Genomic DNA, 25,616 nt, shown 5'->3' with positions numbered 1-25,616 from the left:
CCACCATAATTTGCAAATACATTTATTTAAAATCCTACAATGTGATTTTCTGGATTTTTTTTCTCATTTTGTCTGTCATAGTTGAAGTGTACCTATGATGAAAATTATACAGGCCTCTCATCTTTTTAAGTGGGAGAACTTGCACAATTGGTGGCTGACTAAATACTTTTTTGCCCCACTGTATTAGCCTTTCACCTACTCTGCTGTTGATGATTTTGTTGTCATGGAGGACTTATTGGTCTCATTGCTTGGAGTTGAAAAATAAATGCTACTCTCATGGAATGGCATGCTTTGAGCACTACTGAAGTGCTATATGCATGTGAAAAATGTATTCCAAACGCTGCATTTGGTATAGCCCTTCGTGTAGCCAACAAAAGCCTATTCCTGCTCTTTTCCCACAATCCATCAAACGCATTTGGTGTGTTAGACGTCTCTGACTTGTGGTCAGACTTGCTCAGGCGGAACAAACGTACATTTACGACCTTTTTACCATACGGATTTGAAAGATATTCAGAAAACTGAAAAGGTGTCAGAATGCTTTCGCAAATATCCTTTCTGAATTTAAAAGTAATCCTAGAAGTAATCTAGTTTTTCACAATATTATTGCTTGTGATATACCAGATTACAGTTCGTTTTTTTATAATCAGTTACAAGTAAGAGATTAATCCGTTATTCCCCAACCCTGCTGTTCCGACCAGTTTGACATTTTGGCTGGTCTGAGGCTGGCTTTTTCAGCAGGGTCAAAAGCACATCCAAATAACAACAATGAACAATAAACGATGCTTGAAGACATCATCCAGTGTAGCCTGTATACCAAAATAAACAGATATTAAACACTAGTCTTATTTTAACACGGTGCTCATAAATCAGATGCACTCCAAGCCAGTATGAAACTATTAGTAGAGCCCTGATCATATCACTGTTGCTGTACTGAACACTAACTAATTAACTTTGCCCCACCCAACTCTTCCTGGACCATCTGTCAGAAGTGATAATACCATCCACTTAATTGCATCTGCCTTCTTAGCGATGCACCATTAGCCGGCTATAAAGCAAGGTTCCAGGGGTCCATTTTATTTCCATATGGAGCCCTTGATGGTCACAGCACACGGAAGTCCTTTTATTGGTACACGTTCCCAGGGATTAATACAATTCCACCCAAAACAAATCAACATTCAAGTGACATCATTGGCCTCAGAATCCAGGAAGGGAACAGAGGTGGCTTCTCATTTCCTGGTTAAGGACTGATGAGAGGCAATGTCCCTGGAAAAGCCTTTTCTGATAATAGGGCCATTTGAAACTTTCACTTAATCCCCTCTCCAGTACTAGTCCTTAGTTACCATTCATATTTCAGTTCAAGTACACTGGCCTGAAGGATGAAATAGCTCACACAGAATCAAAACCCCAACTCATTCTTGCATCCTTTCCCTTTTAGCAATGATATACAGTAGGTACTAAAGGCTAGATCCATTGACCCCAGCAGTAAAAGCTAGCTCTTAACAGGGAACAGGAATTGTCACTGTGTGACTGGTTTAAGCCTGTTGCGTGGAAACAGCAATCCAGGTGATGCATCAGTCCATGGCAGGAAGCCAGAGGCAGATATCAGGGTCGGTGGAGGCTGATGGATGGAGCTGGAGAGCCAGCCAAACCAAGCCATTCACACTGCAATAAATGACATGTTTACAGCTGCCCATGGCTCTCTGCACTAGTGGACATTTCTTCTGGTGTCAGCAGCACATTATCATATTTAATCACCCCCAGTAACATGAGCTAAATGGGGAGGAGATTGAAGTGACTATCGCTCTCGCTCTGTAAACACGATTCATATCACAAACAACAAAATCAAGATATTTACAGACCCGTTTATTAAGCTCTTTCAAACTGAGCTTTAAATTAAGAGTTTTTCAATAGCATTTTATTTGATGTAACTTTTACAATGACACAAGCTCTGAAAACAAATGGGTCTCCTGGTAGAAGCATGGAGGGGATCAGTTCATTACATGGCAGGCATGCACAATGAAAGTGCATGGTGTTTTCTGAAGCATATCATTCTGTTTTTATTTTAAGCATGGTTAACTAGAAAAATGTACAGCTGTGATCATACTTAAAATAAACGACCGTTCATCAATGAGAAGAGGTACATAAAAGACGAACACCCTCACACAGGCACAAACTACTACAGCATGGATTTCAGTGAGAGAACATTGCTGGTTTCTCTAATCGACATCAACTACGGACGTGGAGCTAAGAATAACGCTGTATTGCAGGTTGACATGAAAAACATTTGTACTTGAAAATAAAAATATACGTAGAATGTTTCCACTAATGGTTAAGCGGCTGATTGATTAAAGGAAAAAAAGCAAAGCTGACAAAGAATTGAGACAGCAAAAACTGGCCATGAAATATTCAATACAATTTAAAAGTAATTTCATGTAGCAAACTCCCCTATGGATTATACTGAAATGGATCAAACATGAGCATCCTTGTACAAAAACAAAACAAATATGGTAATAAAAACAAGAACAGTGTAAATATATATATATTCTTATTAATGCCTAACTGTATTTACAAGGACATACTAGTTTGAAAGAATAACTGACCACTGACCCAACATACACCACATAACCAAAAGTATGTGGACTGCTCGTTGAACATCTCATTCCAAAATCAAGGGCATGAATATGCAGTTGTTCCCCCCTTTGCTGCTATAACAGCGTCCACTCTTCTTGGAAGACATTGCACTAGATGTTGGAACATTGCTGCGGAGACTTGCGTCCATTCAGCCACAAGAGCATTAGTAAAGTCAGGCACTGATGTTGGGCGATTAGGCCTGGCTCGCAGTCGACATTCCAATTAATTCCAAAGGTGTTCGATGGGGTTGAGGTCAGGGTTCTGTGCAGGCCAGTCAAGTTCTTCCACACCGATCTCGACAAACCATTCCTGTATGGACCTCGCTTTGTGCACAGGGGCATTGTCCAAACTGTTGCCACAAAGTTGGAAGCACAGAATCGTGTAGAATGTTTGTATGCTGTAGCGTTAATATTTCCCTTCACTGGAACGAAGGGGCCAAGCCCGAACCATGAAAAACAGCCCAGACCATTATTCCTCCTCCACCAAGCTTTACAGTTGGCACTATGCATTGGGGCAGATAGCGTTCTTCTGGCATCCGCCAAACCCAGATTAGTCCGACGGACTGCCAGATGTGAATCGTGATTCATCACTCCAGAGAACTCGTTTCCAATGCTCCAGAGCCCAATGGGGGCGAGCTTTACACCACTCCAGCAGATGCTTGGCATTGCGCATGTTGAGCTTAGGCTTGAGTGCGGCTGCTCGGCCATGGAAACCCATTTCATGAAGCTCCCGACAAACAGTTATTGTGCTGACGTTGCTTCCAGAGGCAGTTTGGAACTTGATAGTGAGTGTTGCAACCAAGGACCAAGGATTTTTACATGCTTCAGCACTCCCATTCTGTGAGCTTGTGTGTTCTACCACTTCACGGCTGAGCCGTTGTTGCTCCTAGACATTTCCACTTTACAATAACAGCACTTACAGTTGACCGGGGCCACTCTAGCAGGGCAGAAATGTGATAACGTAACGTGTTGGAAAGGTGGCATCCTATGACGGTGCCACGTTGAAAGTCACTGAGCTCTTCAGTAAGGCCATTCTACTGCTGATGTTTGTCTATGAAGATTACATGGCTGTGTTCTCGATTTTATACACCGGACAGCAACAGATGTGGATGAAATGGCCGAATCCACTCATTTGAAAGCATGCCCACATACTTTTGTATATATAGTGTATACAATGTATGAATGTCCCTTGGTAATATATTCTCTGGAATTGGTCATTTATTATTGATTAACAAATACAACAGACATAATTCTAACTCTGATCCATCCATTTCATAATCCTTTCAATTCAATCCTGTCTGTTTCCCTTGTTCAGTGGAATGCTCAGAGTAGAGAAATTAGTGAGTGTTTCTTTCTCCTGCACTGTTTGACACAAACAGAAAGAAAATCCCAGCAATACAAAGTGCCCTGAAAACATTTCCACCTCATCCACGAGCAAGCAAACTGCCTTGAGTTCTTGATGCCCTACCGGTCGGTTTAAACATTTCAGAAGTAAGTAAGCCCATCACAATCTCCACTGGTGTGTTACCTAGTCTCTGGGAGGGTGGGAAATATCCATACCAGGCCAGTTGTGCAGAGGAGAACACAGGAAAATGAATATTTGGTATTTGAGGGGAGTGAGGTATCAGCGTTTCTTGATGGCCACCCCATTGGAGTGGGGAGGGAACTTTGGCAGGCAGGGCTCCTCAGCACCAGCATCGTGGGAGAAGACCGAGTCCTCGCCCGAGGAGCAGGTGGAGCTGCGTGTGTCAGGGTAGCTGGGGGAATACTGGTCCAGAGGCACAGACAGCTCCAAGTACTCCTGCAAACACACACAGATGGCATTTATGAGAGAAGATTAGACACTGGCCAGAACAGTTAAATCTGGCTTTGGATATCATTACTTTTACACCCACATACAGACAAGTGGCTTAAATGTGAAGTAAAAACATTAACATTTTGCAGTTACTCCTGACAGTAACATGAGTGTATCAGCTCTGTTGACTGTGTGAACTGCTGAGGTGTGCTCAAATGTGGGGACTCACCTGGTTGGACGTCATGGCCAGGGTGCGGTCCAGGTCTTCCACCAGCTGTTTGAACGTGGGCCGGTGAGAGGGAACAGCATGCCAGCAGTCCCTCATCATCATGTATCTTTGGGAGGGGGGAGAAATGTAGAAAATAGAGCGGGAGAGAAGGAGAGTGGGAAAGGTAGATAATTCTGCTGCTGGCTTGTGTCAATATCTTTACTGCTGCGTCCCTGAGCTCTGGGACAGTATCTTTACTGCTGCGTCCCTGAGCTCTGGGACAGTATCTTTACTGCTGCGTCCCTGAGCTCTGGGACAGTATCTTTACTGCTGCGTCCCTGAGCTCTGGGACAGTATCTTTACTGCTGCGTCCCTGAGCTCTGGGACAGTATCTTTACTGCTGCGTCCCTGAGCTCTGGGACAGTATCTTTGCTGCGGCGTCCCTGAGCTCTGGGATAATCCCATAGTATCCATTCTAATGATAAAACACTGAGGAAGGAGGCTTACAGTTCATGGGTGCAGGTGGAGGGCTTGTCCATGCGGTGGCCCTCCTTCAGCAGCTTGAACAATTCCTCCACAGGAACCCCCGGGTACGGCGAGCCCCCCAGTGTGAAGATCTCCCACAGCAGCACCCCGAAAGACCATCTGCAGAGTCAGATGAACAAACCCGTCAGTCAACACACAGGTTACATGAATCTGACCAACTTCTGCACATTCCAACAAATAGTGAAGGTGCATCTATTCCATACTCACACATCACTTTGGTGCGTGTATATCCGGTCAAATAGAGCTTCTGGGGCCATCCACTTGACTGGCAAACGACCCTGTGGGTTAAATGCTAGTGTAAATTGGCTTATTTACAAAGGAGATGGAATAAGGTAAGGGGAAGCAATTCTCACATGAATTGGCATGGCTGAGGTAGGTAATGTAATTAGTAGCACACTCACATTGGTGGTCTTCTTATAGTAATCAATATGGTGGATATCTCTGGCCAGGCCAAAGTCTGCGATCTTCATCACATTGTCCTCAGTCACCAGTACGTTGCGGGCAGCCAGGTCTCTGTGGATACACTGTACAAAGACACATAAGAACTAGGTCGAGCTGGCCCAGCACATACACTGCATCTTTACTGTACTATACTCAACTGTGCTGATGTACGTAGAGTCGGATCCTGATGTTACCTTCTTAGAGGACAGGTACTCCATGCCGCGGGCCACCTGGTAGGCACAGGACACCAGGTCTTTGATAGACATGTTCTCTATGGGCACCTGGTCAGGGTTGTAGCAGTACTCCATGCCTGGTGGACGCCGAGCTCTCAGGTACTCCCGGAGGTTTCCCTTGGAGGCATACTCCACAATAACATAGAGAGGACCTGGGGAGGGAGGGGGAGACAAGCGTCACTCACTATTCAACACCACTAGAGGATGTAGCATTTAGAATAACTTTGTGACATCTGACACAAGACAGACTGATAGGAGCAAAATGGCATTTCAAGCGGTGAGGAAGGATTTCATTGAGGGGTGGAAGGGTCATGATGAGAGTTAAGCTCTGAATTATAACCAACAGCTGTATCTTTCTCCTAACATGTCACACACACAGAGACAGAGAGAGAAGACTAATGGTGTATTCTGGACAGCCATTTTGTAGTCAGGGGGAAAAAAACATTAAAATCACGGAATTAAGACTACAAAAATGTAAATGAAGAACAAGAAAAATTATTTATATGTCTGTTAACACGTGTACTCAAGTGTTTAAACAAAATCTACATCACTATCTATAGTAAATGCATTGACTTGAAAACAGTTTGCCAAAAAATGTGAGTTTGTATTTCAAACCAAGCCGGTGGGAATAATCTGTGCAATGCTACCAGATTCCTACAGTAACTTCTACTAGAACTTCTCAAGGGACGAGGTGGAACAAAAACCAGCCTTGTGTCGAGGACAGAAAGCTCTGCAATGTTCACAGCAGGGTCAGAACACAGTGCATGGTGCCAGGGCTTGTCAGTGAAGATTTGAAAGATATGGCAACCCTGGCAGCAGCTGTGGTCATCTCAAACTGAAAGCTCGGAAGTTAGGTGTCAGAATCCCTTACTCATAACATTGGACACATTTCTGCGTGCTGATCTGAACATGCCGTTAAACAACTGAACAATGCAAGGGTCTCAAAACACCACATTTTCCTCAAAATTAAACATGTTTTCAGCATTTCTGAATGAAAGATTTGAAGGGAAGAAGAGGGGTCTGTGCCAGTGTGAGACCCACCATCCTGGGTACAGGCTCCCAGCAGGTTAATGATGTTCTTGTGCTTCCCAATGATCTTCATCATCTCCATCTCAGAGATCAGATCTGACAGGTCTTTCTCTGTAGCATCAGCTGAGGGGAGGAAAGAAATTCCATTTGGTTTTACTCATAAAATTCACTCAATCTTGAAACCTCTATGATTTGCAAATAATAAAGAATTCCCATGTACAGTAAATCAATCCAAGTTTGTAAAAAACGAAGTAGATTATGCTACACAAAATGATTTCAAAGTACATTTACAAAACTATTTAAAAATGTTTCAAAGGCACCACCTATACGCAAAAGGCTACGGACAGTCTACTTCCAGAGGGACATTCAGGTAGTGTGTGTGTGGGGGTATAGATAAAGGCAGCACATAAATTGTTATTTTCCTACATTCCCACCCCCACTCATCACAGTTTTATTAACACAGTCACATATCCCAAGTCAGGGGGTTCTCATACATTTTTACTCTGGTCTCCCATTTACAGCGGCCAGGAGCCTGTAGCAGATGCCTCTTATGTCTGTGCATCACGGCTCTGAGTAAAACTCTCCTCCCATCTTGTAATTATGGTTGTGGCTTTCTGCTACCTTCTATGCTCCTTTTCAATAACTTCCCAACATGCAGTATAGGAGACCCAGCCATGTGCCCAAATCTCAGGTTCGATATGGTTTATGGGGGGGGGGAAATGACTTACATTTGAGCATCTTCACGGCCACTTTGGTGATCCTGTTTGGCTTCTCTTTGTCCATCCCTACAGCCTCTCCCATCACCACCTGGCCAAAGCAGCCTTCTCCCAAGGGTTTCCCCAGCACCAGTCTGAGTGGGTCAACGGGTGAGGAAGAAACAAACAAATTTGAGAGGATTGTGACAGACAGGCAATTTTCCCATTCAAAGGTGTGTTATGTGATGTCTGTATTTGATAGGTGTGTTCCAGTCATCTGGGTACCGGTCTCTGGGCAGCTCCCAGCGTGGATCCTGGGGCAACTCGTACTCAGACACCCCAGACAGCATAGGAGAGCCGCTGGATGAGAGGCGGGAGGGCCGCACCAACATCACCCCGGAGTGGAGGGAGGAGCTAGAGTCCACTGACACCTGGAATACAGAAGCCTGCTGTTACTCTCTCATAGTGGAGCCAGGAAAGGAACAACAGACAGAAAGATGTCCAGTGTGGACAGAAAGTAAATGTACAATTTGTTAAACCCCCAAAATGTTACTGAAATAAGTCTGTAGACACAATGTCACAACTAATTGATTCCAGTGGAAGCAGAGAGCAGGATGGAACAAACACCTGCCCTCTACTCACACCAACCTGAGTCAGCCCATGGGCTCTTTGGGGAACCAGAAGCTCAAGGAATTAATGTTTTTTTCATTTTCACAATATAATGAACACTTCCATTTGAAAATAATAAGTTATACAAATTTGAAGATGCCATAAAGATTACACTAAATGGGATGAGAATACTACAAAGAGCAAGAAAAGGTATAAAGATTTCAAACCCCCTATCTACTTTCTGTTACCTGTCTGCGCAGGGGGATGCTTTTAGCCAGCTTGTGGACAGCCAGCTGACTGCTGAAGTCACTCTTCTTGGACGAGCTGCGCATCTTTAAGATGATGGCCACGGCCACCATGACAGCAATGAGGAAGAAGCCCACACAGTAGATCAGCACTTCCAGGTAGGTTTGGTTGGGTGGTGGAGAAGGGGGGACTGCTGGATGAGGGCAACGCGATAGGATAGGTGGCAGGAGGTCAGCCACACTGGGTCAAATTGCAACTACAGAGGTCCATGCATTCTCAAATACCAATCACACTTTCACCACACACAGGCATGTAACACACACAATCACCCTGATACGTTCACTAAGACCACTCAGCTGACATGTACAGAAAAACAGAGCCCTTGACACCACTGGCACAAAGCGCAGAGCACAAACTCCTATTGTGGCACCATGATCACTTCTTTCAGGCATAGGCATTACTCCACATTCTTTTCCAGTGTGAGCCGCAGCTATATTCTCAACAGCCAAGTTCTCTTGAGTTGGGACAAACCCAAAATATATTACACAGAGCCTTTTGCAAACTGATGAGCATTAAAATATACTAACTTGAATGTATTTATTTGTGTGCAAAGGCTCTGTTTTTAAGGAGAACATATATCACAGGCAAAAAAAAAAAACATGCCATTGAACACCGACACACATTTTAAACATGTTCAATAGTAAGTTTAGTTAAATTATTTGTCTAAAGTAAAATGTCCCATTCTGACTTCCTTAGGGCACATAAAATGGTGGTTCTGCATAAAAACCCAGTTTTAAATGGCTTGTGTGGTGGTTGTTGGTACAAACAATTTTCATTATGATTTCCTTGTAATTACAAAATTTGACATTGACTCATGATAAAGAGCAAACCACCTAGGTATTGAAGTAGACTAGACACAAAATATAACATTTGTTTAATCAAAAATCTACTTATCTCCAATTCAGAACAGTGTTGTAATATTTTGCAATATAGATTCAAATCATCATATTAGACGTTTCTTTTTTTACCTCGCTTTCCAAAAAACACCAGAATGATACCAACACCAGCAACACAAGTGAGCTGCCCTTGTGTCTAGAGGCTGAATGACAAGCAGCTTGATAATTGGACAAATTCCAACCCTGAGGAATGAGCCGTCCACTACAGTGGGCCAATTATCAAAGCTAGCCTTAAGAGCAGGCTTTGTCCTCACAGCAGGAAATGACATCAGGGATATATGTCATTTGCAGTGCTTGTCAGAAAACATTCGCCTTACACATAATCAAATGTAAACACCATATTGAAACCAGAATGGGAGAGACATAGGTTTGAGTAAAACACCAACAGTACTGCCAAACAACCCCTTTTCAATGTGAAACTTCACCTTAAAGCAATAAAGTAGAAGTGCATTGTAAAGTTAATCACTTGAAACAACGTGGAAAAATGACAAATAATTTATGAAATTGGGCAAAAAATGTTAATTGTAGTAATTCATTTTTATTCTACTTTCCAATATTGAGGGTATAAACACTTGAACTTTACTATTCAAGGGTTGTCAGTTGAGGTCAGTTAGGGTGTTTGGCATTCTGTTATTCCATAAAACAGAAGACAGAGGGGAAACATTTCTCAACATGGACCATACTGTCCCATCCAGAAAGGTTGGATGGGCCTGGAACATGGCTTACAGGGTGAGGGTGAAGGTTAGTAGCACAACTTGGCCTGGCTTCCACACACATTTACATTGTTCACTGAAGTAGGGTCTACAGAGACCATATTCAGAGAAATGTGGAAAGCGGATGACCAGGCCAAAGGGAAAGAGGAGGAAGAAGAGGAGGAAGTAGAGATCAGAGGAGAGAACCATTGATACCTTTAACAACGGACAACCATGCAGAGTGATGAGATAACCCGATAGAATTGCCCGCCAAGCAGGTATACTCCCCAGCGTCATCAAAAGACACATTCCTCAGTTGGAGGATTTCCATTTCCTTGTCCGTGGTGTTAAGGCCAGCAGTCTAGAAAAGAACAATGGAAGCAGACCCGACAAGAGGCCCAGAGGGAAAAGGGAGGCATGAGTAAAAGATTCTGAAAAGAGGAAAACTTCTGGTAGTGGAGGGGACAGGACAGAGGGTGGCTGGGGTGTTCACCCCCCCCCTCTCAGTCCAACACCATCCCCCCTACCAAGAGTAAAAATCCACACTGCCATTAGAGGGCGCTGACAGAATCAGCCCTCCAGTCAGTTAGTGGAGGAGCTAGTTAGGTAGAGACCGCACCACAGCACTGAACACCTTCACTGTACCATCACCATTTGAGGAGAAGCAGGGACGGACATCCCATACCCTATAGACTCATCTCTACATGCAAGAGATGAGCTACATGGAAAACCCCTCAGCAGAGCACACTCACTCAAGACCACACACACTTCACCATACAACAAATTCACAAGGAGAAAAAAAAGGAGCTCATCGAAAGATGGAACGGCTGAGTAAGACAGATGAAAAGCAGTGGGGGGAAAAACAAGGCAGTAATAGGAGCATAAGACTTTGAAGGGCGAGGGAGTGAAAGTAATAGCAGTGGATGGTAGGAGAAGCCCTTATTTGGATGGCACAGGAGAGGCATGGGGCAGGGAAGAGAAAGCAGTCCAACATAAACGAAGACTAAACACATTCAACCGCTCTGCTGGGAATTTTCCATAGAGTCATTTACAGTCAGGAGCACCGAGGCGGGATAGAGGGAGGGAGCGAGGGAGGAAAGAAACAGCTGAGGTTGTCCCTAAATAAGTCCCTACGTCTCCAGGTGGTCCTAACAGCCCCTGGCTGAGGCTCTCTGTGTGCTCTGAGCTACTGCTGCTACATGGGGCGGTTACCTTGGGCCTCATGCCTGATGACGGTCAGCCAGGCTGACTGATTGGCCTCGCCTATATAATTGGACACTTTACATATATACTCCCCGCTCTCCTCCTCAGTGACATTGTAGAGGGTCAACACCTGAGTGTCCGAGCTATTAACCCCAGAGTGCTGCAAACAAAAACAAGTCACGTGCAACAAGTCAATGAGGTTGTAACAAACATTTAAATCAGATTGAGGGGTCAAAAAGCAGTTGTCTCTGTTGAATGAGATCACAATCATTTGTTAGTGTGGACTTTCCTCTGTCAAGCATAGAGTTTTACACAACAGGGCACAGGAAACTACCTATTACATAGAGGGATCATATCCTAGGAGAGGGATACTACACTGCTCAAAAAAAATAAAGGGAACACTTAAACAACACAATGTCAATCACACTTCTGTGAAATCAAACTGTCCACTTAGGAAGCAACACTGATTGACAATACATTTCACATGCTGTTGTGCAAATGGAATAGACAACAGGTGGAAATTATAGGCAATTAGCAAGACACCCCCAATAAAGGAGTGGTTCTGCAGGTGGTGACCACAGACCACTTCTCAGTTCCTATGCTTCCTGGCTGATATTTTGGTCACTTTTGAATGCTGGCGGTGCTTTCACTCAAGTGGTAGCATGAGACGGAGTCTACAACCCACACAAGTGGCTCAGGTAGTGCAGCTCATCCAGGATGGCACATCAATGCGAGCTGTGGCAAGAAGGTTTGCTGTGTCTGTCAGCGTAGTGTCCAGAGCATGGAGGCGCTACCAGGAGACAGGCCAGTACATCAGGAGACGTGGAGGAGGCCGTAGGAGGGCAACAACCCAGCAGCAGGACCGCTACCTCCGCCTTTGTGCAAGGAGGAGCAGGAGGAGCACTGCCAGAGCCCTGCAAAATGACCTCCAGCAGGCCACAAATGTGCATGTGTCTGCTCAAACGGTCAGAAACAGACTCCATGAGGGTGGTATGAGGGCCCGACGTCCACAGATGGGGGTTGTGCTTACAGCCCAACACCGTGCAGGACGTTTGGCATTTGCCAAAGAACACCAAGAATGGCAAATTCGCCACTGGCGCCCTGTGCTCTTCACAGATGAAAGCAGGTTCACACTGAGCACATGTGACAGACGTGACAGAGTCTGGAGACGCCGTGGAGAACGTTCTGCTGCCTGCAACATCCTCCAGCATGACCGGTTTGGCGGTGGGTCAGTCATGGTGTGGGGTGGTATTTCTTTGGGGGGCCGCACAGCCCTCCATGTGCCTGCCAGAGGTAGCCTGACTGCCATTAGGTACCGAGATGAGATCCTCAGACCCCTTGTGAGAACATTTGCTGGTGCGGTTGGCCCTGGGTTCCTCCTAATGCAAGACAATGCTAGACCTCATGTGGCTGGAGTGTGTCAGCAGTTCCTGCAAGAGGAAGGCATTGATGCTATGGACTGGCCCGCCCGTTCCCCAGACCTGAATCCAATTGAGCACATCTGGGACATCATGTCTCGCTCCATGCACCACAGACTGTCCAGGAGTTGGCGGATGCTTTAGTCCAGGTCTGGGAGGAGATCCCTCAGGAGACCATCCGCCACCTCATCAGAAGCATGCCCAGGCGTAGTAGGGAGGTCATACAGGCACGTGGAGCCCACACACACTACTGAGCCTCATTTTGATTTGTTTTAAGGACATTAAGTGTGACTCCAAATTCAGACCCCCATGGGTTGATAAATTTGATTTCCATTGATAATTTTTGTGTGATTTTGTTGTCAGCACATTCAACTATGTAAAGAAAAAAGTATTTAATAAGAATATTTCATTCATTCAGATCTAGGATGTGTTATTTTAGTGTTCCCTTTATTTTTTTGAGCAGTGTATTTTCCAGCCTTTGTCAGACAACCTTGAATTGATAGAATAGAGAAGACACAATGAAACTGATACAATGAAAAGGATAAACTAGATTTAATTTAAATCTAATACAGTTTGGCTGTATTCTCCAAGTATTACATGGGTTGCCATCTCTTATTTTTATTTATTTATTTTACCTTTATTTAACTAGGCAAGTCAGTTAAGAACAGATTCTTATTTTCAATGACGGCCTAGGAACAGTGGGTTAACTGCCTGTTCAGGGGCAGAACGACAGATTTGTACCTTGTCAGCTCGGGGATATGAACTTGCAACCTTTCGGTTACTAATCCAATGCTCTAACCACTAGGCTACCCTGCCGCCCCCTCTTACTTAGGGTGTGTTCGTAAATTCACCCTGGAGTGCGCTCTGGGCATTCGTAAATATAGAATGTTGGCAGATTGTCTGTTCCTAAATTCTGAGCGTTTTGATCTTGAAGTGTTCAAAGCACCCTAGCAGAGCTGATTAGGATGTTGTCATGTTATCTATAGCCGACTAACTGTGCTGCTGGCAACAATTTAATAAAATAATTTTGCCTACGTTTACTGACACCGGTCATATTCAACTGGTGTTCCGTGTTCGTAAATTCATCAGTTATTCTGCGCTCTGGCACAGTCAGACGAGAGTGCTTTGAAATCTGGAGTAGATAGCCAGAGTGAATTTACGAACACACCCATAACCTACATTTTATCACCTTTTGTTCCAGACTGAAAATAATACTTGCAGCCATGTGGTGTGTACAGTCTGGTGGACTCAGTCCGTACACTGCGAACCCCTACCTTGAGGACACGGACGTAGGGTAAGCCATCAGGGCCCACGCGGCTTCCATTGACCTCGATGTGCTTCAGCCACTGGATGTGAGGCTGGGGGTCGCTGAACACCTTACACTCAAACTCCACATCACTGCCCACCACCGCAGTGTTATTGGCTGGCAGTCCCGCCTGCAGGATGGGTCTGTGGGGGGAACGCTCTGCGACACAGACACACGTCAACCACATAAGAAGACACGTCAACCACATAAGAAGACATGTCAACCACATACTTGTTGAAAATCCTAGTGGTTATTGCAACAGAAATACCTTGGTAAAAACAATGGATTATCATTGAGGAAAAAAACTGCTTTGATGACGTTTCTAGTTCATTCCAGTAATGAATAGGGATTGAGGAATGGCTGAACTAGGAGAGTAACAGGCAACAGGAAGAGGACAGCTCTGTCAGTAGAGCCTGATCTAGGCCAGGTTACAAGGTTACCCTGATCTCATGTCAAGGTTACCCTGATCTCATTTCACTACTTAAATATGGTAAGCTTTACAGCCAGGGATATAACTGTTCCCCTACTACTCTGTCGCCTGTATAATTGTTGCCATTTGGCACAAATGACTGGAAACACAAGCTTGCAGACAAGTTTGAAGCCGCTGCCCTGAAATAAATGTTCTCTGGGCGCCCTTTTGATGACTGATAACTCCCCCAACCGTACTAATGAGCCCAGCATCTGGCAGGGAAACAACTTGTCAGGCTTTGGTTGCTTTCCTGATACAGAGATCAGTGTGGTGCTTTGCACACATTTTGTAGAATTACACTCAGTCTCCAAAATGATCTCACAGCTGATCAAGGTTGGGGAGTGAAGTCACGCCAACCCAGGGCCCAGCCACAAATATCCCAGGAGACACCACTGTCTGTGGTGGAGCTTTGATTTATAGAACCAATGGAGCGTGAGTAAGTCACAGGGCAGGTCCCTGGGGGAATATTAATTTCACCCTTTTACACAGCTCCATCGACAGAGCCACAATGCAAACAAGGTTAATTTAAAAGACCATGTGACTCTCCTTGGAAAAAGGGACACCATTACTTCAATTACTAGGGCCTAGTATTGTAAACCATTAGCTATATTGAACCAACAACACACTTAGGCTACATGGATATCCAATCGATGATTAAACCAGGGGAATGGGTTAGGCTTCGGGATGCTTAACAAGAAATTTCACCTATACAACGGCCCCGAGTAGAGACTCACCAACAACATCCAGCTGGTAAGTGTGGTTAATGCTTCCATGTTGGTTTTCTACTACACAGGTGTAGTTTCCCTTGTCGGATGGCACTACAGACTCCATGATTATGGTCCACATGTGTTCTCGAACCTACAAATTGGAGAAGAGGAAGGTTAAATATTTTGTCAGAGGAAGTATGGAAGGCACTTGATGACAGCTGGTCCAACCAAAGCACTAAGACTTAAATAAATCCCCAAAGCCCCATACTTTCACAAGACATCCTATCAATACATTAAAACGCGAGAGACTTGTTTAGATTATTAAAAAAAGGCTGTAAAGCCAGCCTGATTCACAAGTTCATTTCTTGAATGATTATTTTCTCTGACATTGGGATTTACATAACCCCTCAAGAGCACATTTAATTCTGCTAGTTAATATTTCCCCATTTGTACAAATAACTAACGAGTTCAATGATGTCTAATGAAATCCAGATCAAAAGTATTTTTTTCCCCATGGGAAGGAGGAGGAACTATCAGGATACTATTTCCCATGCTGTATAAAACTATTGTGGTCCATTGCTTGAGGAATAGTACATTAATGCACTATTGGAAACATATTGAGGCTGGGAAACTGTTTTTTGGTGGTTACATGACTTGTATGTCACAACCTGTTCCGGGAGAAACTATGGTTGACTACAGTCAGGTTACAGCCCATGTACATCTAAGGCTAAATCCTGTTCTCTATATTCCAAGTTATAATTGTTCTTCCATAAATCTGCCAAGACCGGTAGTGTGTGATTAAACTCGAACAAATCTCTCAGACAATGGCAACATCAAACACGCAGACCCTGCATTACGCTTTCTCTCATTTAGCTAAAATGTACTGGGGTTCTACAGCTGCTTCTGGCCAGATGTGTTGTGCTTGGGTTAATACATGTGGTCTGCATTATTTCCTCCTGCCGTCTCCATACATTAAGACTATATGAACAATGCAGCCGTGGTCATAAAACCAAAGCGCGGGGTGCTTGGCGAGCCCCGTTCATAGACATCCCCAGCCTCCCATCTAGACCTTGACTGAAAAAACAGCAGCCAGATGGTAAAGCTGGGCGGGGGAGAGAAGGCAGGGAGCTGATAGGAAACTCCTTAATGTGTCCCAGCTGCCGAGGACAAGACTGGACAACACCTTGATGGGAAGAGCAGATGAACAGGACCCTGGCCCCCTACAACATCCCAGCACATCTTACACCACGTGAGGCTGTCGCAAGCCAACACACAACCGTCCACGCTGCAGTGCAGATATGGTCAACTTTAAAAGCCAAGCACACAGTATAAGATGCTATCTGCATCAGGGAAAAGATAAGTAAACGGACTCATCACCACCACGCCCATTACTGTGAACTGTTTACACGGTCTCACTTCCTCTGACAGCGAGCTGTCCTATTCTGCTCCCCAACACAGAGATGGAAGGAAAACTGCCTAATGTCAATTGAATCAGACATGTAGTTTGTCAACAGGCATCAAATAAAAAAATAAACTTAATTGGATGTTTAATGGATTTATCCTGTCTCCTCTATGAAAAACAAATGACATTGAGTTTCCTTTTTGAGAAGTTGGTTTTGCTATACGCAGATATATCTTGACGGAAAACAAATGCAGTAAACAGCAGTTACCCAGATGCATTAAAATGAGGACAGCCAGGTGTATCCTGCCTCTTAAGGAGGGCTAAAATTGCTATCCTCGAGGAATGCTTTTGTGGCACAATCATCCCTTTGTGGCATTGGATTTCACCTTGCATTGTTCCCCAGTTAGAGGAAAGAAGGAGCTAGTTTCACACCTATCTAACAGGCCTCTAATGCTGTGGGGTGGGGGTTGGTGATCTAAAAGTGATGATATCACCATCACACCTGCACTCATGGTCAAGGAGTTTGGGGATATTCAATTAGGATCAATGTACAGTATGGTCTTTGGGCAGTCTAGTACCAAGGGGTGAATTCAGGGAGGGGCGGGGGGGGGGTTACCTTGAAGCCCCCGATGCGCTGATCCCTCTTGAACTCCTTGCCGTTCTTGAACCACTTGAGTGTTGGGGTAGGGTTCCCACTGGCCTGGCAGCGGAACTTGACAGTCTTACTGGCTGGGACAGCATGCAACTTTTTTTCCATCTTCTCTGGCTGAGCCCACTGAGGGGCCATTGCTGAAGAACAAGGGAGAGAAAGACAGAAAAGTTAAACACCTCTTCTGACAAAAATTGACATCAATTATGTGTGCAAGTAGTTCCATCAGGCTAAGGAGTATTTCATAAAACCACAAAAAGTCAAGACCATTTCCTGTTAAAAAAATAAAAAATTAAACACCAATATAGGATTGACTAGTCTCCTGGGGCCCCAAGGTCATCATAATCATAAGGGGTGCCCGCCACGCTAGCTGCTTACTTCCCCGTGGGCCCAAGGCAATCACCAGATGCCAGCTGACCACGACTGACTGGCTTTATAATGCACCGTAGACTCAAACACTAAATCAGGGGACGCCTGGAATGGGCCGAGCTGAGTCACTAGCGTGACATGTCTTACTCAAGTGTAACCACCACTGTGGGCTGCTATTGTTCCTCATTCACGACTGGGGACAAATCACTCTTAGATGAACAGCAAACATGCCTAATAGGTGAATCACACATGAACTGTAGCTGAGACTGTAAATAACTAAATGAGTTAAGCTTAACATAACAAAGCCCTAAGACATTAACAGGAGCAGAATCTGGTCCAAGCTCTGTTCTACCATTTCAAGGAAACAGCAATGGCGACAGGTAGTAGGACTAGGAGGATGAGACACTTACGCAAAAGCTTTTGACTGCTAGACAGCTTTGCCTCCTCTGAGGAAGACTCATCCTCCTCTTCTTCATCTTCAGAGGATGCCAGGATATCAACTGGTGAATAGGAAAAGAGGACAAATATGTCATAGGACTTGGGCTTCCCTGCATTGATATACCTTTAATTGTTTCACTCTACGGGACCAGTGATTTGAGCGCTCAGTTGTAGCTTTGTATATTTAACCTTACCTGTGACATTGACAGAGAAGTAGGAGCTGTGGTTGCCAAAGGCGACGCAGGTGTACAGGCCCGAGTCAGCCGGCTCCACCCCCTCGATCTCCAGTTGGCCGTCTCGTAAACGTGTGTGCTCCCCATCCACCACCAATGTGTCATCCTTGGTCCAATTGACTGACTCAGTGCTACATTTCAGCTCCAGTCGGTCTCCAGGGTACAGGGTGTAAAGCTCTGCTTGGATTTTCACAGGTGGTGCAGAGACGACTAGGGGAAAAAAACAGGGCAAAGTGAGGGCTAAGTACCTTTCTGTACAATAGTATACATTAAAAAAAAGCAGGCACGCTCCAACTAACACACTGCTAGCAGATACCCATAGACTTCCATTAATTATGCTAATGCTAGTTAGCAGTGGCTAGCGAAACTACCTCTAACTTCCTTCATACTGGACACAAACGATAAAAATGGTATCCACGATTTCATCTGACTCTGGGGAATTAGACAAAGGACCTCATTGCCAAATTCCTGAAGTATCCCTTTGGTCACTGGGCTGATAGGAAAACTACAGAAAAAATGGTTCATATGATACTGGGAGATGCATATCAAAATGTATGCAGCAGGAGACAGATTATATAATGTCTACAACATGACCAGTCTTAAAAAAATGTCTAATGGAAAAAAAAGTAAAAAATCTAGAAAATAGTGCATATAGCTCATATCTGACATTTGGTAAATGTACAAAAAGCTCTCATACTGTGATGCAACAATCTATGTTCTAATCAAATTGACTGATAAAAAGGCATATGTCTTGTGACAAAAATCTTGTGCCCAGCTATATGATAAAAGGAATCACAAAAAGACAAGGGAGCAGCTCATTCCTCGATGTCCCTGAAAGTACCATTGTCCACATTCACGCACGGTTTATTGAATCTAAGCCATTGTTTGCGTTTGCAGAGCTGAAAATCGAGCTGCACCCTCTTACCTTCTCCACCCAATCCCTGACTATGCTCTCCATTAAATTCAAATCGCACCCCAAATTAGTCAAGGGCCAATCATCAGGCTGGCAAGGAGCTCTTTGGGAGAGGAAGGTGGAATTAGATTAGAGGAATGGGGAGGAGGCGAGCTAGACACCTGAGTCCCCCGTTTTCTACGACTACATAGACGGCCAGGGGGTGGGAGTAAACCAATTATGTTGACATTTTGTCCATCACATTGTCCATCAAGCTAAACTTGTCTGGGAGTCTATGGGGACATTTGTCTGTTCCAGATGCTGGAAAAGCTTTAGAGGACAATGTGGTCTAAACCTTAGCTATAGACTGAGGACTGGCTATACAGTGAAAAAGCCATCTTTGCCTTTTCCAAGTGGTATTGTCTGGCACAAACACCTGTCACAATACATTTTCTGCATCCTTTGCAGTGATGGGAGAAATGTTTTTTATATTTTTTATAGTTACGTATTGCAATATTATTCAGATACTTGATTCCATGTATCGATTTGCTATGTACACCTAGTGTTAGAGCTAGTCGTCTGTACCTAACCAGGGGCTTCAAGACGGTGTCAATCAACAGACTGCTGTGTCACGGAAGCTCTCCTCACTGCCAAAGCTGACTCACTCTCCTCGGTTCTCATCCTCCTAGATCTAGCCGGTGCCTTTGACACCTTGAACCATCAAATCCTCCTCTCCACCCTCTCAGGACTGGACGTCTCAGGCTCTGCATGCTCTTGGATTGCATCCTACCTGGCAGGCCGCTCCTACCAGATGACATGGAGAGGATGCGTCTGCACCACATACTCTAACTACTGGTGTCCCCCAGGGCACCACGTCAAGCTCAACAAGACTGAACTGCTCCCGGGGATGGCCTGCCCACTCAAAGACCTCTCTGTCATGGTAGACAACTCCACAGTGTCACCCTCCCAGAGTGCAAAGAACCTTGGTGTGACCCTGGACAACACCCTGTCCTTCTCTGTAAACATCAAAGCAGTGACCCGCTCCTGCAGGTTCATGCTTGACAACATCCGTAGAGTACGACCCAACTTCACACAGGTCCTAATCCAGGCACTTGTTTTCTCCCGTCTGGACTACTGCAACTCACTGTTGGCTGGGCTCCAAGCTTGTGCCATCAAGCCCCAGCTCGGGCTCTACTGATTGCTACCTTGAGGAAAAATGTACTTTCTATGCCTGTGATGTGGTTGTCCCACCTAACTATCTTTAGATTAATGCATGTCGCTCTGGATACAAGCGTATGCTAAATTTCTAGTGTAAATGTACCTGTGCCAAAACTCAGGTATTTTTCATCCTATAGCTTGTTCTCCATCTTCTTCTTAAATAGCGAGCCAACATGTTCAGCACTTTCTTGCAATGACTGAGCAAAAAAAATTCCCATACTCTCGTCTCAGAGTACCCCAGTATGAGTCATAATACCCATAAAACCTAGCGGTAACATGGAAAAGGTTACATTTGTTTTTCCTCCCTAGAATTACTCCTATAGGGGATTTTATAACACCCCCCAATACCACTACACCTCCTCCTCCATGCTTCACGTTGGGAACCACAAATGCGGAGATCATCCATTCACCTAGAAAAGGCGGTTGGAACCAAAACTCTGAAGCATTTCTTTGGGCTGCCATTGGGGAGGTGCAGTTAACTCTAATGAACTTGATTAGCTGTTCAGGTGTCTTATGGCTTGGGGGTAGAAGCTATTAAGATGTATTTTGGACCTACACCGCTTGCCGTGCGGTAGCAGAAAGAACAGACTATGACTAGGGTGGCTGGAGTCGGAAAATCTGTAGGGCCTTTCTGACACTGCCTGGTATAGAGGTCCTGGATGGCAGGAAGCATGGCCCCAGAGATGTACTGGGTCGTACACACTACCCTCTGTAGTGCCTTGTGGTCGAAGGCCGAGTAGTTGCCATACTAGGCAGTGATGCAACCATGCACTTGATGGTGCAGCTGCTCTTAACTGCACTTGAAGAAACGTTCAAAGTTCTTGAAATGTTCCGGATTGACTGCCCATGTCAAGTAGCCTAGTGGTTAGAGTGTTGGGCCAGTAACTGAAAGGTTGCTGGATCGAATCCCCAAGCTGACAAGGTAACAATCTGTTTTGCTGCCCCTGAACAAGGCAGTTAACCCACTGTTCCTATGTGGTCATTGTAAATAGAAATTTGTTCTTAACTGACTTGCCTAGTCAAATAAAGGTAAAATGTAAAAAAATATATACAGGAAATATTGAAATGCAACTGCAGGTGGTGTTGCTATATACACAGAGTGTACAAAACAATTATTATTTTTTAAACTCTTTCCATGACAGACTGACCAGGTGAAAGCCATGATCCCCCTATTGATGTCACTTGTTAAATCCACTTCAATCACTGTAGGTGAAGGGGAGGAAACAGATTAAAGAAGGATATTTAAGCCTTGTCATGAATGGTCCACCACACAAAGGAAATCCAGCCAACTGTGGGAAGCATGAGTCAATATGGGCCAGCATCCCTGTGGAACGCTTTTGACACCTTGTAGAGTCCATGCCCCAATGGAGTGAGGCTGTTCAGAGGGCAAAAGGGGGCTGTAACTCAATATTAGGAAGGTGTTCTTAATCTATTGTACACTCAGTACATGTTTAGAGTATTCCTGTTAGGCTGAGAGAGGATCTCATATCAGAATATATGGAAGTAATATGGCAACAGGTTCATCTGCCTTACCTAAAGTCTATTCTCGTAGGAAGTGAATAGACCACTGAGTGCTAAAAGTTTGTATTTCGACTGTTGAAACGGTCGATAATAATATCAACAGAGGTATATTTTCTGGGGTGACCTAAATATTGACTGGTTGTCATCAAGCTGTCCATTCAAAAATAAGCTTCAATTTGTAACTGATGCCTGCAATCTGGTTCTGGCTCAGTCAACCTACCATAGTATTTATAAACAAAACAGGAACTAAATTATCCACGTGGATTGACCACAACTTAACTAATGTGGCAGAAATCTGCTCTAAAGCAGTATCCACACCTATCGAATGAAGTAAATCATAATAGCTATATTCAGAAAAAATAAGTTCCGAAGACTGGACCTGAAATTGTGTATAAGCGATCATAGAGGTTTTTCAATGATTCCTATGTCAAGGATGTGAAAAATATTTGTTGGTCTGATATGTGTAATGAGGAACAACCGAATGCCACACATGAAGTATTTATGAAACTGCTTCTTCTAGTTACTGATAGGCATGCGCTCATCAAGAAAGTGACTGTTAAAACAGCCAAATCCCCATGGATAGATTAATTGAAAAACTGTATGGAACAAAGATAAATTATATAAAGAATGATAGTAAAAAGCTCTGGAGTAGCTTAAATGAAATTCAAGGCATAAAAAAAACTAACTAAGCTCCATCCTTCATTGAGGCAGATGGCTTGTTCATAACAAAACCCTTTGATACCGCCAACCACTTGAATAACTTTTTTTGTTGACAAGATAAGCAACCTTAGGCATGACATTCAAACAACAAACGCTGAGCCTTCATATTCATGCATAACGGACCAAATAATGAAAGACAAGCACTGTAGGGTAGCTAGATTGGTGTGGAAGAGGTGAATTCTTTTTGTCTATAAGTAAGGACAAGCCACCTGGTACTTTTTAAATCAAAAGTAGGCCTAATTATTGCAGTAACCTAAATTATTTTATATTTGTAAATATTACAGACGAGTAGGCTTCAATAAATAATTCAGTTTTCACCTCACAACTTGGCTATCACTTTGAGAAACATGTCAAAAAAACTAAACAATTTGACCCTAACCCCTAAATTCAGAGCAGAGCAATACCCAACGGACTATTATGAGTCAGGCGAAAGGCTGTTTTGCAAATTCTGTCAACATACTATTGATTGGACCCGTAACAATACGTGTGATGACCACTTGAAGTGTAAAGCCCATGTTAATAACAAGGAAAAGCATAGTTTTAGCCAGAGCATACCTCTTCAAACAATCATTTCTTGTGCAAGCGCATCAGCAGATTCAAGACGAGAATTTATTCAGGACTTTGTGCGCCGAGTCTGACAAGCTAAGAAAGCTACGGCCGCTTCTAGTGAAGTATTGCAAACAGGGAGGAGCGTTGCCGAAAATGAAAGCAGTCTCAGTAAGTTAACAGCCTATTAATATACCGTTGCAATAGCCTACATTTACATTCTGCAATGTGAATTGTCTGCATGCAAATTGTGATATTACAAACGACGAGCTATCGTGGTGAAATATAGCGATGCATAATGTCAGCAGCTGTCTGACTCTCCAACTATCGCTGTATCTATATTGTGTTCACACTTGCAATTTAAATAACACTTATTTCAGTTAAAACATAATTCATGTTTTTCCTTATCTTTCATTGCAGTGTTGAAAACCAGTACTTTCTGGTGGATGTTTTCCCAAGCTGTACTAGCTTCCCTCCACAGCAACAATCTGAACCTGAATGATGCCTGGGCAGTGGTCACAGATAATGCCTCCTACTGCCTGAAAGCATACAAGGAGGTTCTGAAATGAGTTACACCCAATAGTGTCCATGTAACCGGTCTCTGCCATGTCATCAATCTGGTGGGTGAGACCTGGCAGCACAACAAATACTTCTCTGAAGTTGCATCACTTGTGATATGGATGAGATCTGTCTCCTTCAAGAAGCCTGCCAGAAAGAAAAGATGGGTGAGCTTCCTCATTATGAAGGAGTTTGTGCAGGACAAGGCTCCTCCTGAAGCCGTGAGCTCCAGATGGAATAGCTGTTTTGAGGCAGGGAAGTACCATGCAGAGCATGTTCATCTGTACAGAGAGTTTTTGTTGGCAGAAAAGTAATCCCAGGCAGTCACAAACATCCTCAGCCAGCTGGAATCAGAGAAGGTGCAGGCCCTCACTGTCAAGCTAACCTTTATCTCGGAGGGCTGCTTCAAACTGATGACAGCTCTGTCAATCCTGGAAGGAACCCACCGTCCCACAGCAGTGTCTGCATACAATGTCATGGAGGATCTGGGCTCTTACCTAGTGAATGGAACGGCAAAAACATGTGGGTATGGTGCCAAGACAGATGAGCTATTGAGAAAGATGGGGATTGGAGAGAGGAGGGAGGTGCTTGACCATCTCCATGATGCATTCCACTTGACCTTCAGAGTTCTCAACGCACTGGGACACACATCCAGCCAGAGAGGTCTACAGGTTGGCTAGGGTGTTCAATCCTAGGCAGGCCCCAGCCATGGAAAAGCAGATTGAAGCCTACACACAACTGAAACCCATGGGAAGCCCATCAACAGAGCTCAGTGAAGAATGGATTGCCTATCAGCACTGTGTGTCCAGTGAGCCCTCACCTGCTTTGGAGCTTGCTGATTACTGGAGGTGCCTGAGTGTGAGATTACCAAGAGTTGCAGAAGTGGCAGTGCCCTACATCTACTTCCCAGTCAGCTCAGTCGACTGTGAGAAGAGTTTCAGCAAATACAAGACTCTACTCACAGACAAGCGAGAGGCACTCACCGAGTTCAACACAGAGGGTGACAATCATGTAATACAATGGAGATGTAAGTTTTCCATCTATCACAGACAATGGACCGACATAGGAGCTCATTAGATAGCTCCATAGGTAGCCTATTGTTGCATTATTGCCTAGATTCTTGCATGACTCTTTTTTCCATTTATAACAAAACACTTAGTGGGGCAAAAAAGTATTTAGTCAGCCACCAATTGTGCAAGTTCTCCCACTTAAACATATGAGAGGGGCCTGTAATTTACATCATAAGTACACTTCAACTATGACAGACAAAATGAGAAGGAAAAAAAATCCAGAAAATCACATTGTAGGATTTGTAATTTATTTATTTGCAAATTATGGTGGAAAATAAGTATTTGGTCAATAACAAAAGTTTCTTAATACTTTGTTATATACCCTTTGTTGGCAATGACAGGAGGTCAAACGTTCTCAACTCCCTCCAAAGATTTTCTATGGGGTTGAGATCTGGAGACTGGCTAGTCCACTCCAGGACCTTAATGCTTCTTACGAAGCCACTCCTTCGTTGCCCGGGCGGTATGCTGAAAGACCCAGCCACATTTCATCTTCAATGCCCTTGCTGATGGAAGGAGGTTTTCAAACAAAATCTCATGAAACATGGCCCCATTCATTCTTTCCTTTACACGGATCAGTCATCCTGGTCCCTTTGCAGAAAAGCAGCCCCAAAGCATGTTTCCACCCCCATGCTTCACAGTAGGTATGCTGTTTTTTGGATGCAACTCAGCATTCTTTGTCCTCCAAACACAACGAGTTGAGTTTTTACCAAAAAGTTATATTTTGGTTTCATCTGACCATATGACATTCTCCCAATCTTCTTCTGGATCATCCAAATGCTCTTTAGTAAACTTCAGACGGGCCTGGACATGTACTGGC

The 25,616-nt window shown here is 44.2% G+C and overlaps 1 protein-coding gene across 6 annotated transcripts in view; it reads right to left on the bottom strand.

The window, feature by feature from the left end:
• Window positions 1–1,842: 1,842 nt before the first annotated feature.
• LOC109879266 (fibroblast growth factor receptor 1-A) overlaps window positions 1,843–25,616 on the bottom strand; it is a 46,677-nt gene continuing 22,903 nt past the window's right edge. The window contains exons 3-18 of one of the 6 annotated variants that reach the window (XM_020471444.2): window positions 18,236–18,484; window positions 18,014–18,103; window positions 17,202–17,374; window positions 15,211–15,334; window positions 13,976–14,166; window positions 11,293–11,443; window positions 8,429–8,625; window positions 7,863–8,008; window positions 7,611–7,732; window positions 6,895–7,005; window positions 5,779–6,005; window positions 5,581–5,703; window positions 5,387–5,457; window positions 5,141–5,278; window positions 4,655–4,760; window positions 1,843–4,431 (exon numbers count right to left, since the gene is read on the bottom strand). In XM_020471444.2, the coding sequence (XP_020327033.1) occupies window positions 4,255–4,431; window positions 4,655–4,760; window positions 5,141–5,278; window positions 5,387–5,457; window positions 5,581–5,703; window positions 5,779–6,005; window positions 6,895–7,005; window positions 7,611–7,732; window positions 7,863–8,008; window positions 8,429–8,625; window positions 11,293–11,443; window positions 13,976–14,166; window positions 15,211–15,334; window positions 17,202–17,374; window positions 18,014–18,103; window positions 18,236–18,484 (2,396 nt within the window). In that variant the 3' untranslated portion in view covers window positions 1,843–4,254. Of the gene's footprint in view, window positions 4,432–4,654; window positions 4,761–5,140; window positions 5,279–5,386; window positions 5,458–5,580; window positions 5,704–5,778; window positions 6,006–6,894; window positions 7,006–7,610; window positions 7,733–7,862; window positions 8,009–8,428; window positions 8,626–10,296; window positions 10,442–11,292; window positions 11,444–13,975; window positions 14,167–15,210; window positions 15,335–17,201; window positions 17,375–18,013; window positions 18,104–18,235; window positions 18,485–25,616 lie in introns of all 6 variants that reach the window. The other 5 variants (XM_020471457.2, XM_020471465.2, XM_020471472.2 and 2 more) reach the window with 5 other exon arrangements.

The sequence above is a fragment of the Oncorhynchus kisutch genome, linkage group LG3, assembly GCF_002021735.2.
Source record: "Oncorhynchus kisutch isolate 150728-3 linkage group LG3, Okis_V2, whole genome shotgun sequence".
Lineage (NCBI taxonomy): Eukaryota > Metazoa > Chordata > Actinopteri > Salmoniformes > Salmonidae > Oncorhynchus > Oncorhynchus kisutch.
The sequence above is the reverse complement of the archived record's forward strand: the minus strand, read 5'-3'. Positions and strand labels throughout refer to the sequence as shown.